Genomic DNA, 13,183 nt, shown 5'->3' on the forward strand with positions numbered 1-13,183 from the left:
ATGGCAATTAACACCACTTATCACTAAATCCAATACACATCAGTGGATGTCTAATGAGGCTTTCCTCAGGGAACTGTGACTCACTATGGGATTAGGATCTACACCAGGAGATTGGATCACATATTATGTCCTAGTTAAGCATTCTGTTAAATATACAGACGAGTGAATGTATTTGACATCGGTGGAAATCCTGCCATGAACCTGATCGCAGACAAACAACTTCAAGGAGACAATTCAAGTCTGCGGCCTGTGCCGCAACCATAGATCCCAGCCAGAGAATTTAGTCTCGCAATCAAGGTGTGCCAAAACTGAATTCAGGGTTATTTATTCAACACAAATTAGTGATTAACAAAGGAGCAGAGGGCAAACAGTTTCAGAAAAGCATTGTATTGCACAGCCCTTGCCTCACTCTTGAGGCTCACACTCACAGTTGGTAACACAGAGGAGCATTAATATTCAGTAAGGGGTTACATTACATATGCTCTGCTTGCAAGACAAGTATGGCGCAATATAACGATAGACCTCCAAAGCCTCTGTGTTCTGAGAAAGACTTGATAAGCATTTTAGTATTCAGATGTGCAATACTTGGAAAAGAAAGCACCAGGCCAGGGAGCTGGGTGGATGTGTCTAGGTAGTTTATTTATTTATTTATTTTAAGCACTATGCATCGGCTGTGTGGGAGAGCAATGGGGCCAAGGGGAAGTCGCTCCCACAGTGAGTTCATTGGAAGTTAACCACATCTCCCGCCATGCCTCCCAGAGGGTCTGAACGGCCAGAGGCAGAGGCGTGTCCTGTATGTGTGTTTGTGTGAATGAGCGAGTGGATAAGTGAGAGAGAGCGAGGGAGCAAAGAAGAGGCACTGAGGTACGACTGGATGCGGTTTGCCACACACAGATGCAGCTAACCTTCACACAGAAAGCCACTTCCAGCACTGGATCTACTGTCTCCATCTGACAGAAGTGGTTTTGTCATACAGTCATAATAGTTAGTAGAGCATGCTCGCAAAGGTGTATAACCAAGAAAGCTCCATTTGTTCTTAGAAAGCAGCTCACTGTCTGCACGGACTGTAGAGAGGAGATAATATTTTAGGTCAATTAACACACAATATTCAATATCATTAAAATATATCAGAGAGAAAGTGTTCAGCAAAGGGAAAAAAAAACCCTGCTGTGAGTTTCTGTGCATGGTCCCTCTTACTACATAACTACTAACAAAAAACATAGATAATTTGATGCAAAATATTGATTTCAAAACATTTAACATAAGTATCTGCCAAAAATATCCAGCAGGATCACAGAAACATCTGGAGTTGGCATTGAGGGGATACAATTTAGCAGCACTGGAAACAGAAATGTAAACACATCCAGTAAGATTGCTTTTAAGGCTTTAACCAGCAATTAAATGTCTTGTTCTTTGGAAGAATTCAGAATTAATATGAAAATGAAAAAACATCAGAAGTATTTCATTTTTGGACCACGGTCTTGGTTTTTAATTTGATTAGAAAATCATCACAATCTCCCTTGGAGTGATGTGATTCAATTGCCTATGGTTCATAAATAGCTCACCTCAAACTGTATTAATCAAAGCTGTAATGAGTTTTTATTGTGCATTGCTAAAGTGGCTTGACGCAGTGGTCACAATAAACGATTGTGTGACGTTTCGTTGAATTACGAGTTGAGCAGTGCTACTGGAAGGATAAGTTCACATTTTGTAAGTCAATTTCCATTTGTAAATTAAAAGCGTTATTGGTCACTGTAATTATTCCTCCTCTCCATACTGGTTGTAAAGACATCCATTCCAAAAGTGATATAAGTTAATGGGGGACAAAATCCTTAGGAAAGCTGTTTTTGGTCCAACAGACAAACAGACCTCTAGAACACTTACGCTTAGGAATATATTCCTAACTGACCCAGCCTTGAGCTCTTTTATACTTTTAGATTAAATGTATATAGCGCCTTTCAAGAAATCCAAGGAACCTTTACAATACAATACAGTAGGATGACTTAAAGCCTTTGTGAAGACATGGTGCTTTAGAAGTTTTTTGAAAATGTTCAAGGAGGCAGCATTTGGGTTTCGGCCGGGAGAGTTCCAGAGGGATAATTGCAATCATGCGCAAAAGGGGGCAAATTGCACGAAGCAGGATTAATATTATCAATATCATTAGTGCAGCACTTTTTGTGAATGAGTCTTTAAGATGGAGCAGATGCAACTGGCACTTTATTGATGGTGCTATCAGTGGCATGCAATGTATTCTTTTTCATTTTCGCCTAGTGTGTATCTTCAAGTTTTGGTCATTTTAGTTCAGAATTCCCCCTTTAAAACTATTTGTTAACCAATTAGCGGTTACCCGTTGACATCCCCAAAAGATGCCTTCTCGATTGATCTAATTGTAACTGCTGCATTGTCATATAATCTTGAGTTAAATACTATGATGCATTGTTTCACTGGAAGAAGACTGTGCATTCTGTCCCCTATCACTTTGAAACATATTGAAATAGCATCTGTAGGGGATCTTTTCCTAGCCAGTATGAACAGGAGGAAGATTACAGAGATCTGAAAGCTATTTAAATGCATATATGGTCATGTACGTATAGTTTAAGAACAGACTCAAATTGAGGTGTACCTATGCCTTAATGTGACACAGCCAGCAGTCACCTTAAATATATACTCACAAGACAAGACAATACTTTAACCACCTCTAGTCTTCATTTAAAGCAGGTTCGTGTCACAGTGATGCTAGTGAAAATGAAGGGGCTGCTTCTGGCCTGCATTATAATCTCCTAGAACTACTTTTACTTTGCTCTGTATCCCCCTCGTGTGCATCCCAGAGATGAGTGGAGTTTCAAATATTGACTTACCTCATTGATTCATCAGAACATGGCAAAGCCTTTTAGGAATCCTTAAGCAAGGGTTTTGTTGCATCTTTGAAGTTCTGTATATGTGAAGCTGTGGAATATTCCCCAGTGAGTCTTCCTCCCATAGCCGGCTGTATTTTCGTTTCATCCAGGACTGAAACATCATCTAATTTAAATGTGTTTGCAACACACAGCATAGTGTTAATTATAGATGCATAATAATTAATCTTTACTGTGTATTATTTCTTGTAAATACATAACCATCAATTAAACAGCAATGTATATTTGTGTGTGGATTCGTCCAATAGCCTGGAGCACCGCTGTGAGCTGTGTTCACTGGCACATTCCAGCGTGTCCTCATGCTCAAGTCACTGGTCTGTAAAGATGACTTGACACGAATGTGAACGCTTTACCTGTATTATCTTGGATGTAAGCAGAGGCAGGACGGTAATTATGCTCTTATCACCAGATTTATACTCATCAGAGAGAATTAAACATTTTATTCCAGCATCACACTAATTGCTCACACAAACTGTAGCTGCATTAGAGACGGGAAAAGCATGTGTTGTGCTGGTTAACAAAACAAATGTAGTATTTATTGAATTCATGTCACATTTTGTGAGAGATATTTACAAAGTACATGAATCCACACTGCAGTGTCAAGAAATGAAAAACACTTATGGTCAAATGAGGCATTTTGTAAACATTATGATACAGTTCTAAACCATGATGAATGTTTCCATTAGTGCAAACCATAGCAGTTGGTTAATGACAAATAACCTTTTCACCATCCTGAGAAGGAAACGGTTGCAATATTACAACAATTACATGACAAATGGCGTTCTCAGAAGCAGTATGTTCCTGGGTTTATGTAGACATTCAACAGAGAGAGCAACAACAAGAAATAGCTTTAAATTGCTATTCCCACATATGGAGTTGGACCTAATCAATTCTGTGTTTCCCCAGTGAACGTGGCATTGGATACCCTGGATACAAGGGGTGTTATTGAATTTCAGATGCACCAGCTTTGATTAGCTTGAGAGTGGTGTGTCATGGTTGGATATTGGTTTGGAATGTGTTGGCCACATTCCTCTCCTTACAGACTGTGTCGCTGAAAATGTAATTAAGTTAATTAACGAGAGTCTGCAGTACAGTACAGTACACCCTAGCTGATAGTCATAGCAGTAAAGAATGGCCTGGAACATTTTGTATTAGTTTGGCTCTTGGGCTATTTCTTTTTATGTGTTTTCTAATATTTCTTCTCACTGCCTCTTTACTACCGAAATCACAAGAATGTGACCATCTCCATTCACTAGTTTTCATTTCACTGGTAAAGTGTTAAACTATTAATGGTTTTATCATTTAAAATTCAGTGTTTCTGTTTTTCAAGGATCTTGGGGGGGAAAAAAAAGCTCTACAGATATTTCAGATATTTTGACGGGATATGATTGAAGCTGTACTTTGCTCAACAACAACCCAAACCTTTCCTCTTGCTCTGGAGTAGCGTTTGCTGCCCCTGAATGAGAGACCTTAAAGGTGTACCTTATCGGCCTGGACAGAGGGGAAAGATGCTTTAAAAAGCAAGATTGGCTTTTTTTATTTGATGCATAAAACCCTGAGCTGAAACGAATGGATTTGGGACCTCACAAACGACCGATACCTCCCCCACAGCCCGACTCCCCATGTGCCTGTTTATTCATGCTGAGGTAAGCTGGAGGAATTCATTTGCTGTCAGCTAGTATTGAATTTGAGATTAGTTTTTATTTCAGCCTCCTAAACAGCTCCCTCTGCCTTCCACTTGTGCTCCGATGCTGAGTCTTGTGTTGTCTGAGGAGCCTTCGAAAACGGCTGCACATATCACCATCTGGCAGCAGGTGACAGATATGAGTGGAGACGGCCCTTTTTCTTTTTTTTTTTTTTTTTTAAAGACCCTTTCATAATGACCTCCATCTCTGTCCTGCGGCATTGTGCAGACAACTTCCTGTTAGGATTCTGGATCAGTGCACTTCTCAGACAGAGCACTTTTTCATCATTTTGCTCTCTGTGCTCTTGGGTGCTCAGCCCCATCAGATTCTGATATTCTGGTTTCAACATGAGCTCTTGACTCCTGTAGATCTTAAAATGGGTACCAAGCTGTCATCTTAAGTGTTGATTTTAACCCCAGAGACACTACATACCACACAGAAGTGGTTTACACCATCTGAAAGCGGAGAATCTGAAAATTAATTTGAGATGCAGCTGAGCACTGTGTGTCAAGTTTTTCTATCTCAAATCTGTGACAAACATGTTATGGTTAGGTGCCTCTTCAAATGTTGAAGGTTTGGGGGTGTGTAAGGGCTTTAAACATTATCGTGGGAGTATGAGATGGACATTCCCATGCTCAATTATGTCTCACAAGTTTTAGGTTGATATTTGTTACACAGATTTGGTGCTAAATTTTACTTAAATCAGAAGATCTTATTCAAACTTTATTACAGAAGGTCTACCTGAATTTCTGAAATGTACTATATTTTTCTAAATATGCTATTGGTACACTTAATTGCAAAAATTGCACTGGTCTGTTGGACTGGCAACAAAAATAAACAATATTTTTGTTGCTTAAGCTTATGTATTCAGTCATTATTCAATGGTATACTAAAAATCCATGTGAAAAAAATTACTTCTCACGGTCCTCAGGTCACATATTTATATGCGATTAAAATGCGATTAATTTCGATTCATTAATTACAAAGCCTCTAATTAATTAGATTAATTTTTTTTATCGAGTCCCGGCCCTAAAAATAAGCCAATCTTTTTCTAAAATTAAATATATTTATGTGAGGAAAAAAATAACAAACATTACAAAAGAACTAAATATGACAAACCCTAGAAAGTTCAGCATTTAAATATAAAAGAAAAACAATTGAACTATGTCGATATATGCGATATGGTCTAATTCCATACCACATTTAAAAATATAGCGATATATATTTTTTAAATCGATATATCACCAAGCCCTATTGCATATGAATATGACGGGACTAATTAAATCCTCAGTCTCAGTCATATCCAATGTATGTTATTCCAGGAGAGTTAAGAGACTCCATTATAACACACATAAAATAACTGCATGAAAAAAATTCAATTTTTTTCCCCCAAATTGCACAGGATTATCATAAAGGGGACTTGTGTGTACACCTTATTAATGGCTATCCCAGTTTTTCTCTCGCCAAAATCTTTGGATTCCCAACATTCTTTCAATGAATGCCATCTAGTTCCATATGATAACATTGACTTCACACAAGCTTTAAATTTAAGTCTGCTACAACCTCTGAAAGACAGTATGGGTCGGCTGAAATCGTTGTCCTCTTCTACCAGATTCCAGCATGCACCCATGGTCTGGTTGAGCTAGTGGATACGCCACCAAAATGAAAAGCCTGCGGAGCTTCGTCTGGTATGGTGTGTTGCACCCCTGTGTTTGATTACCAGAAAGCAAGCCTGAAAATTATTCCGCTTCTCCCCTAGCACATCTTACATTCATTCCCGTGAAGGAAACGAAAGAGTTTCAGTGAGTTTGCATCAGTTTGAACTGAGCCCCCAGGCACAGCCCCCGGAGCTCAATCCCTTCTCATTATTCTGACACTTATTCACCATTATAATAACAGTTGCCATGGTGCTGCCAAAGATCAGGTCAGTTCAGTGCTGCCATAACCGAGAGTACGGGCTGCAACCAAATATCTGTGTTTATTATTTTCATACTAATTGAATATTGAGCTAGGTTTGTGCATTGTGGTCCACTTAGGGATTGATTAAGAGTGCAGCACACAACAAGGTTATGGAAAAATGTTCTGTCAGACATGGTTCAGTGCCATTACTGCGTTTGCATGTGGGTGCAGAAGGTTCAATGCAAGTTGTTCCGTTGAGTGGTTGTTTGTGCTCTAAGCTTAGCAACAGCAGGGCACAAGCGACAAGTGTGAGGTCCAGCACATTAAATAAGCAGCGTGAATTACTCACTATGCTTAAATAACATTTTTCCTGCATTCTTAAGCAGTTGGTCATGAAAAAAAGAGCAGTACATTTTCTTCTCACAATTGCCATGCATACATTGAGATGTGAGCAAACAAAACTGCTGTAACAACCTGAAATAATAAAGCAACTGCTCGTAAAAACAACTGTTTAGATGAAAGAAATGTATTTCAGGAAGCTGCTGCTCTTATAACTGCCACACTTAAAGAGTGAATTTCAACAATGTGCCATATATAAATGAACATATTTTATATTATTATCTGTAGTAAACTAGAGTCTAAATTATGATGATTCATTAAACAATAGGGTTGTACTGAATTTTTTACATTAGATGCTTCTGTTGAGGTTTTTGAATGAAACTTTGAATGTCAGTTGTCATATTATATGCATTATTACCCTAAAAAACATCCTTGAACAATGTCCTTAATTTGAAAAAGTGAAATGTTAAAATATCTGTTTTTTGTAACTAAAGAAATTAACTATAACAGTGTTTGAGGTGAAATAGATTTTTTTTGGTACAAATGTTATTCATGTGCTGTTAGATGGACATAATGCAGGTGCATGCCTCTCTTTGTGTGCAGCAAACGGGAGAGCACACAGTTTTATGACCACAGCGAAAGTCTTGTTTTTGAATGGCCAAACAGCCAACAAATATGCATTCAAGCAAAACAATTTCAATTTTGAAGAAGAATGTCAGAAATTATTCAATTTATTTTTTTTCAATAAATGTTAAACCTTTGGGCTTTACAGTGCTCCGAAGTTAGCCAACATTGGAATCTAATCCTACAAATTGTATAATAATATTAGTGTTGCCTCTTTATATGCAACTGTGCAGAAGTTACCAAGTTCACACTGGATGAATAGAGAAAAGCTGTGCAGCATTTAAATGTTGCTTTAGAATTTGAACGTCAGTGTTAGGAATGAAGCTTCAAAGGTTTATTCAGTACAGTTCTTAAATGCAGAACATTCAAGATCACCTTCATGTTCAGGTTTTATTCAGGTGAGGGGAACGAACACGCAAATACTGTTAATTACAGTTCATTATGGATGAATTATATATTTGTAATCAAATGATTTGTCTTTGAGTTTGGACTTTTGAATTACAGCATGTTAAAGTGTTAATGAATAACTAAAGGGTGGGATTATGTTTTGGGGCTGCCAGCTGTATTGCTCCAATTTAAGCATTTCTCAAAAATGATGCAGAATGCAAATGTTTGTGACTTGATAACCGGAATCATTTATCAATTTAATAAGGCGGAGTGATTCATCGTATGTTTACCGCAGGCTTTATCATCCTTCCAAGTTTGTGTACAACAAGTGTGAGGATGTGTGTTCGAGTATGGACTGTACAAGAGGTGTCTTCTGGTAATCAATCATCTCTCAACGCTGCTTCGAGGGACACGCTTCATCTAACAAAGATTATAATTAGGCATCCTTTTATTCCGTGTAACTTTCTGAGAGGTTTATCCTTGTGGAGAGGAACAATCAGTGTACAAGGTCCCTTGTCAAACATCCCCCACCCTCTCAGAGAGTTATTTTGAGTCTTGAGGATAAACCTGTACTCCCATGGCGCCACAGACTTGAAAAAGATACCTGCCTCTCATACAAATTAGTTACCCTACCTACACAATCTTCCCACTTCTGTGTCATTACAGAAATGCAAATGCATGCTCACAAATCCAAACAAATTCCCTTCCATCACAGAAAGAAATGTTTATTCCAGCGAAGTGTTGACTACCCCATGGGTCACTCTTACTGTGGGCTTTGCCTGCACAACATGCATTCACTATTGTACCTCTGTAATTAACTGGGAAACGGATGTCACACTAGACATGCTGCTGTCTTTGTTGTTTGTGTTTTCTTGTTCTTTGTGTTTTTTTGTTCTTACAGACACAAAGAATCAACAATGATATAATATCACTCGGGGAATTTAGAGTTCTACCAATTTATGTGCTGCGCTGTATACATTGTATATTTTAAAGTAATTACTCCTTGCAGAACTCCACATGGTGAATAATTATGATAATCACAGCCAGTGAACGCACAGTGCATATATGCATAAATACTGTAAATGTGTCATTCAAAGATATTTGCAAGTTGCTCTGTTGATTTGTTGTATCATGGCAAACGTCCATTATACAGTCATGGAAAAAATTATTAGACCACCCTTTTCCTTCAATTTCTTGTTCATTTTAATGCCTAATAACCAAAATCATTATCAAGAAATCTATGGAAAATGGCTAGATATCAGCTCTTAAATTAAACTTAAATTAACAAGGAAGCAAGGAGAAAACAGAGTTTATTTTTGAATTTGTGTGTCAGGGAGGTAAACAACCTCTCTCAAGCATTTTCCTCCAATTTCGGAAAGTATTGGCTTTTACTGAGTCACAAAGGGTACCTTGTTGATGGCTCAAATAAGGGGAGCCTATTTTAAATGAGACCCTATTACTTTCTGTATTTGTTGTGGCATTTTATTTCAAATTTCTTATTTGATGACACCCCCTGGGAAAGTGATGATTAGTTTGAAGGGTTTATATGAAACTGTGTTGAAGCACGGTGGCAGCGCTGTGTGCCTCTGATAAGTCTGTACACTCAAATGTTTGCATGAAAGTTTTATGAAGGTTAGCAGCTGATAATGCAGCCCCTTGGGGGATTTAGCAACTTTTCACGACTAATATGAAAAATGCTCATTGGCCGTGCTCACGTGTGAACAGATCCATACTAAACAGAGATTTTGTAGGAATCCAACCTTCTCTTGTGCTGTACTATTTGTCCACTTGCTTTTTCCTCTGTAAGCCTTTCATATCAACTTGCCAGCTGAAAAAATGTGAAAATTGGTTTGCAGGCTCAACAGGACATCAAAGCTGATGTAGTTTTGTTGATTCTCCACCCAGGAAGCGGAGTCCTGCTGAGGCCCGTGTTCACCAAACAACCTGGCAGTGTGGTGTTTCCCCTTGAACCTGGAGAGAATCGCAGAGAGGTGGTGTTCAGCTGCGAGGCCCAGGGACACCCACCGCCCTTCTACAGGTAACACCAGCATGCATGGTTTTGTGCACACACAGTTTATGTTCCGCAGAACTTTCTCAAAAGCTTTCAAGTGCAACATTTGTTTTAAAAACCAAGTGAGAGTGGATTTATCGCTCTGGGAAAAAGGAGGATTTGTGGGCCTTATGGCTCGCTGCTGCTCACTGCCTGCAGCACTTGGCGTCACTGTCAGTCATGGTTAATTTGAGAATGATGAATTAATTGGTCTCAGTTGTTGGTCTGTTGTATAGCTGCATTGGTGGGTGGACATTGATTCGCTGTAGAATTCACTTTGAGAGCTTCCTGTCATCAGTATCACTGTCCATTGGAAAGATCAAGTGACCCAAGAGAGTCAAGCTCTAAAACTCTGCTGCTTTCATGACAGAGATAGAGTGGAGAAGAAAAACACCAGTGGAGTATATTTTACAAACCAGAAATGATGTGGCAGAAGATGCCCTTCCTTAGCTACGCTTCAGGTCTGCTACAGTTACATTTTATGTACGGCATCACTGCCCACGGCAGCACAGACATTGCCACAGGGCATCGGATTTGGAGGTTATCACTACATGATAAACACGATTCAAATCACTTGTGGGGCAGAAAAACTGCTGCTATAGTCACACTGCAAAAAGTAAAATCTTTGTAAGATCAACTATCTTAAATCAAGGCAATACAGGATTTTTGTCTGACAAGATATGAGTTTTTTAAATTGTGTCTAAGTAACGTAACTTAATATTTGAAACTAGAAAGCTGTTTGATCAACACTGACAAGCACAAAACTGCTTTGTGGAAAGTCAGAATGTATTATTTCAAGCAATTATTTTCTTCTCTTCACATAGTAAGAACAAGTAATGACCAAATGGAATTCTCAGTTTTATTTGAGACTTTTACGCCCACACTTTTCATATCTGGGGAAGACACTGTGAGTCATTTCAACTGTTGTACAATTCTATTATGTCATACATTACATCGACCGATTGGCAGCTGTGACCCGCCATCAGATGGCCTCCGCAGGCCGGCTTCCTTCCGGTGTTCAGGCAGTTGGTACCTCCGGCCTGTGGGTTTGCCTCTATGTCTGGATGGGCCTGTGTAGGGGGGTCTGAGGACACTTTCCCTGCATTCCTGCCAGTTCGGCTGCTCGATAGTTTTACCAAGATACTCTTTCTGCCTCTCTTTTCCTACAACAAAGCCCAATGTGGGGTCGCAGTTTGGCTGAGTGTTGGCACTGACTAAGAGGGTTACCTGGTTGATTCTGCCGGTAGCCTAGCATATGCTTGTCTCAGATATTTAGCCAGACTTTAGATCTTAAAGTTGCTGAAGTTAAAAGTTGTTTTTCATGTCTCTGTGATTGGGGCTGTAGCTTTTTCCTGCATTGTCAGAATATAATTCTTTGACCTTTTGCTGTATCCAGATATATTTACTTTTTTTCAGGTTTGGCTGCACCATTTAAATCCTTTTACATTTGTGAGATATCTATGGCTTCCCCGAGACTAGATATTTTTCGCATGTTTTAAAAAATCTTGGCAAGTGAAATTTGGCAGATAATTCTGTTTATTTTAAGTACATTTTCCCATTTTATCACTTCTTTCCCATTGATTTTTAAAGCCGAGTTTTTTCACTGTGATTTCGAGGAGCAGTTGTGTTTGAAACAAATTGATGGCCAGTTCCTCTGCCACTAATATGATAACAAATGAAAACAAATGACAAACAATGATTTGCTTTAAAGTGCATCAAGCGCGCAAGCTATTAATTTATAATCTATCAAATGAGGCCACATCGCTGTTGTACTTCTGTCAGTGTAATTAGATGCAAATTGCAAAGCCAAGCATTTAATGTGTAATAGGTTGAAACGATCCCTCATAACATCAGCATATGTGGCCGTTAATGTAGCTTGAAGATCCTTGGTGTTATGCCTAATGGGCACAAATTGAAATGAATGTACAAGATCTTATCACTTGGATCGACTGGTATACTTATTAAGCAATCAGTCGCTGTTTCACTGTCTGGATAGTCCTACTTTTTAAGAATGAAAACCAATTTATGAGTTCAAATCTGTAAGGTTTTTTTTTGCCCTTTTGAGTTCAAGTTCTGAGTGCGTGCCCAGCTCCATATCAAATCAAATTTTCCTTTAATGAGCTCTTTAATTACAGCAAGTGCCACCAACTGTGGCAGTTGATATACCACATTAAGAAGTGATTTTCAGATGGATCACAAGCTGTTATGATATCATACTTTTATACCTTTTAGTGTGTGGGACTAATAAAGGAAATATTAATCTTAATACATCGTAGTGCTGCCTTTGCCTTGGCAATTTCCCTTTTTTTTTTAACCAAAGGTCACATGTGGCAGCTTTAGAAAATTAGTTTGAGGTCTTTGTGAGGTTCAGCAGCAGGGCACCATATGCCGAGTGGTTCTTCAATGCTGCACACAAAGTCAGGTCTATTTCAAGGTTGTCAAGGACAAATTAATTTGTCTAAGATTACGCAATGACCGCTACCACATAAAGCTCCCTCTCTAAGTTGTCACCATGGCCCCTTGATTTGTCTCATCTGAAGCTCTTGGACCAGTTCCAGCTGCAACACCAAATCACTAAATCAATCTAATCAGCCAATCTGCCGTTGAGCACCGCTCCGCTGCATATGTCCCTCCGTCTCCTCCCTTCTTCAACACAGCCTCCCGCGGTCTTTGTCAAAATCACTGCAACTGAAAAAGCAGGAAGAAAGTCAGAAATAGAAACCTCAAGCATTCTTTTCTCTCAGAGACCTTTGAAAATCTAATCAAGACCGAGGAGCTAACATTCAACCTAATTGTACCTTGTTTCCTCGATGAAAAGCAATTTTTTGAGTCTCCTCTTGCAAGTGTCACTTTCTTGTTAGTCTTTGTTTATTCTCTTCTTTTTTCTCATTTTCTTTCCCTTTGATTTGTTATTCAGTTGGAGAATGACAGTGCCATTTGCACGCTAACTTTGCCTGGGTATAATACAGACAATTTCAACAACCTATTGAGTTGATGAAATGTATCTGAAAACATTTAGAAACTTTTTCTGCAGAAAGAAAAAGGTCAACCCTTTTTATGTGTTGTTTACAGCAAGTAGAAACAGGTTTGTAATCTATGTTATAATTTAGAAGGCTGTGGTCACATGGTGCATTTGCTGAACTGGCATCATCAACTCAACAGGTTTTCTTAAACCATAAGCCTTAATTATGCAAAGTGAAGAACATTACGTCTCCTAAATCAAGCCACACAGACATATTGTAGAGTTAAAAGCTGATTGCTAGCAATTACATCTTGGTACTCTC

General features: G+C 38.8%; 1 protein-coding gene across 1 annotated transcript in view; it reads left to right on the forward strand.

The window, feature by feature from the left end:
* The window catches only part of cntn3a.1 (contactin 3a, tandem duplicate 1), a 95,575-nt gene that overhangs the window by 12,220 nt on the left and 70,172 nt on the right, over positions 1 to 13,183 (forward strand). The window contains exon 3 of the mRNA XM_059333733.1: positions 9,755 to 9,887. Coding sequence (XP_059189716.1) covers positions 9,755 to 9,887 — 133 coding nt within the window. The remainder of the gene's footprint in view (positions 1 to 9,754; positions 9,888 to 13,183) is intronic.

The sequence above is a fragment of the Centropristis striata genome, chromosome 5, assembly GCF_030273125.1.
Source record: "Centropristis striata isolate RG_2023a ecotype Rhode Island chromosome 5, C.striata_1.0, whole genome shotgun sequence".
NCBI classification, from domain to species: Eukaryota; Metazoa; Chordata; class Actinopteri; order Perciformes; family Serranidae; genus Centropristis; species Centropristis striata.